Source organism: Elephantulus edwardii, unplaced genomic scaffold, assembly GCF_000299155.1.
Source record: "Elephantulus edwardii isolate Elephantulus edwardi_28Jun2011 unplaced genomic scaffold, EleEdw1.0 scaffold00243, whole genome shotgun sequence".
NCBI lineage: Eukaryota > Metazoa > Chordata > Mammalia > Macroscelidea > Macroscelididae > Elephantulus > Elephantulus edwardii.
In genome coordinates, this window is record NW_006399993.1 from 1,023,144 (window position 1) to 1,025,589 (window position 2,446).

The following is a 2,446-nucleotide window of genomic DNA, read 5'->3' on the forward strand; positions in this document are numbered from 1 at the left end:
AAACAAAAAAAAAAATGATTGCTGAATATACAAATGACTAACCTTTATGACATACTCTCATCAATAGTCTCATTTTCCTTCAAAACATTCTTCAGAACGCTAGGTGGGTAAGTTTTAGAGTTAGACAGATCTGCTTTACCACTAGTCTTATTGTGGGAAAATCTTAACCCTCTGAGACTGTTTCCTCATCTAAAAAATCAGAATTAGGTGAGAAAATGTATAGAACTTGCCACATTGATGACTGATTGATTTTTCCACAAAAAAAAATACATGGAATCTACAGGATTTAAACGAGACTCCAAAATCAGGTAAATACTATGGAGCAAGAGGCGGGTCTCCCCCACACCCAGACAGCTTCTGGCAAACCCAAAACCCTACCAAGGTTGATCTGTTGGCCAGAGCAGTGAGGAAGTCTACAAAGGCAAAAGCTTATTTAGACTAAACAACTGGTCACGTACAAACCCATGTTGCATGTTATTCTGACTTACATGTTGACTGCTGTCCAGACACGGTGGTGGATTGGTTAGCTGAGTCAAAGGTTTCCGAAAAGGAGACAGGAAACACTCTTGGCTCTGGATCTCACTACTGGATTTCCGCTTCTTAAGCACCTAGGAAAGAGTATGGGGAAAGTTTACATCTACAAGACTATTGAGATCACCATAATGGCCATAATATTCAAAGTGATATTAAGAGTTAAGGACCTTTCAAAGCTCATCACATGCATTGTCTTGTGTCATCTGCACAACCCAGGAATATAGGTTTATTTATATATTTATTCATTCATTCATTCATTCATTCATTTTATGTGTGTACCGTCAAATTGGATCTGACTGGTACAGGAGGCGATTTGTTCCTCCTTCTTCAGCAGAGCATCTGGTGGATTTGAACAGCGCACCTCTGGGATTGCAGTGCAGTTTCCTATCACTAGGCCACCAGAGCTCGCCGAGGAATATAGGTTTCTTTTTAACCACCCTCATTTAACAGGTAAGAAAACTGAAGCTTGACAACAAAATTAAATAACTTATCTAAAGAATCAGGTGTGCCTGATCCAGGCCATAGTCTTTGAAATTACTTGCTATGCATCAGAAAGCTGGACAATAACTAGGGATGACAGGAGGAGAATTGACACCTTTGAGCTGTGGTGCTGGAGAAGAGTATTAAATACCATGGATTGCTAAGAGAACAAACAGGTTCATACTAGAGATGGTTAGACCAGGCTGCTCCATGGAGGCAAGGATTCTGAAGCTTCGTCTGATATACTATGGACATACTACAAGGTAGGGCCAGTCCTTGGAGAGGGACGCCATGCTTGGAAGAGTGGAGAGACAGCACAAGAAAGGAAGACCCTCGATGAGATGGATTGACCCAGTGACTAGGGGAATGGAGTTAGAAGTGTCAGAGACAGCAAGGTTGGTTCAGAACAGAGCAGGGTTCAGAGCTGTTGTACATAGGTTTGCTATGAGTCATAAGTGACAAGACAACACCTAACAACAACTGCCAAGCAATGTATAACTTCAAGTAACCCTATCAACAACAAACATGAACCCTGTTCGGTGCCATCCTTATCATCCCTGACATACTTGTACCCTTTGTTGGAGACACTACATAAATCCATCTCATTGAGTACTGTATGGTACATGGCAGCTAGACTAATAACTGTTCTACAGCAAAGAGTTGTGGTTATTACTCCTGAGTGTCTTCCTCTGCTAACATTTATTTTAACAATGTAAGGGGTAACTAATCTTCTATTTTAATTGCTCTTTATTAACTTGTAAAGGCATTACACGCATTGAAGGCTAAGTATCAGGAAGAGAGAGAGCGCTGGTGACCCCAGGTAGCCACCTAAAGTATGAACTTCTCTAGTTCTACAATCTTGCCTTCAGCCCTGTGTATCAGATATCTTATACTGACAACCCAAGAAAGAAGATTCATGTGTTAGAACTGGCTTTTTATCACTACCACAACTGTTGCTGTTGTTGTTGTTACGTGCCATCGAGTCACCTGGGACTCATTGCAACGCTATGTACAACAGCCCTAAACTCTGCCCTATCCTGTGCCAATCTCACCATCTCCAACACTACTACCCCCCCATTATCCCAGTCACTGAATCAATCCATCTTATCGAGGGTCTTCCTCTCCTGGGCTGTCCCTCCACTCTCCCAAGCATGACGTCCCTCTCCAAGGACTGGTCCCTCCTTACAACATGTCCAAAGTATGTCAGATAAAACTTCAGAATCCTTGCCTCCAAGGAGCAGCCCAGCTTCACCCTTTCCAGGACAAATCTGTTTGTTTTCCTAGCAGTCCAGAGTATATTCAATACTCTTCTCCAACACCACAGACTACCACAACTACTTTATTAAAATTAAGATGATGGGGAACGCCGCTAGAGGGACCCGGAAGAGACCCGGGAAGAGCAGCCAGGGGAACGCACGCCGCCGCCCGCCAG

At 42.9% G+C, this 2,446-nt stretch overlaps 1 protein-coding gene across 1 annotated transcript in view; it reads right to left on the bottom strand.

The window, feature by feature from the left end:
* Positions 1 to 2,446, bottom strand: part of RAD54L (RAD54-like (S. cerevisiae)) — a 51,918-nt gene that overhangs the window by 38,827 nt on the left and 10,645 nt on the right. Inside the window, exon 4 of the mRNA XM_006899018.1 lies at positions 489 to 608. Coding sequence (XP_006899080.1) covers positions 489 to 608 — 120 coding nt within the window. The remainder of the gene's footprint in view (positions 1 to 488; positions 609 to 2,446) is intronic.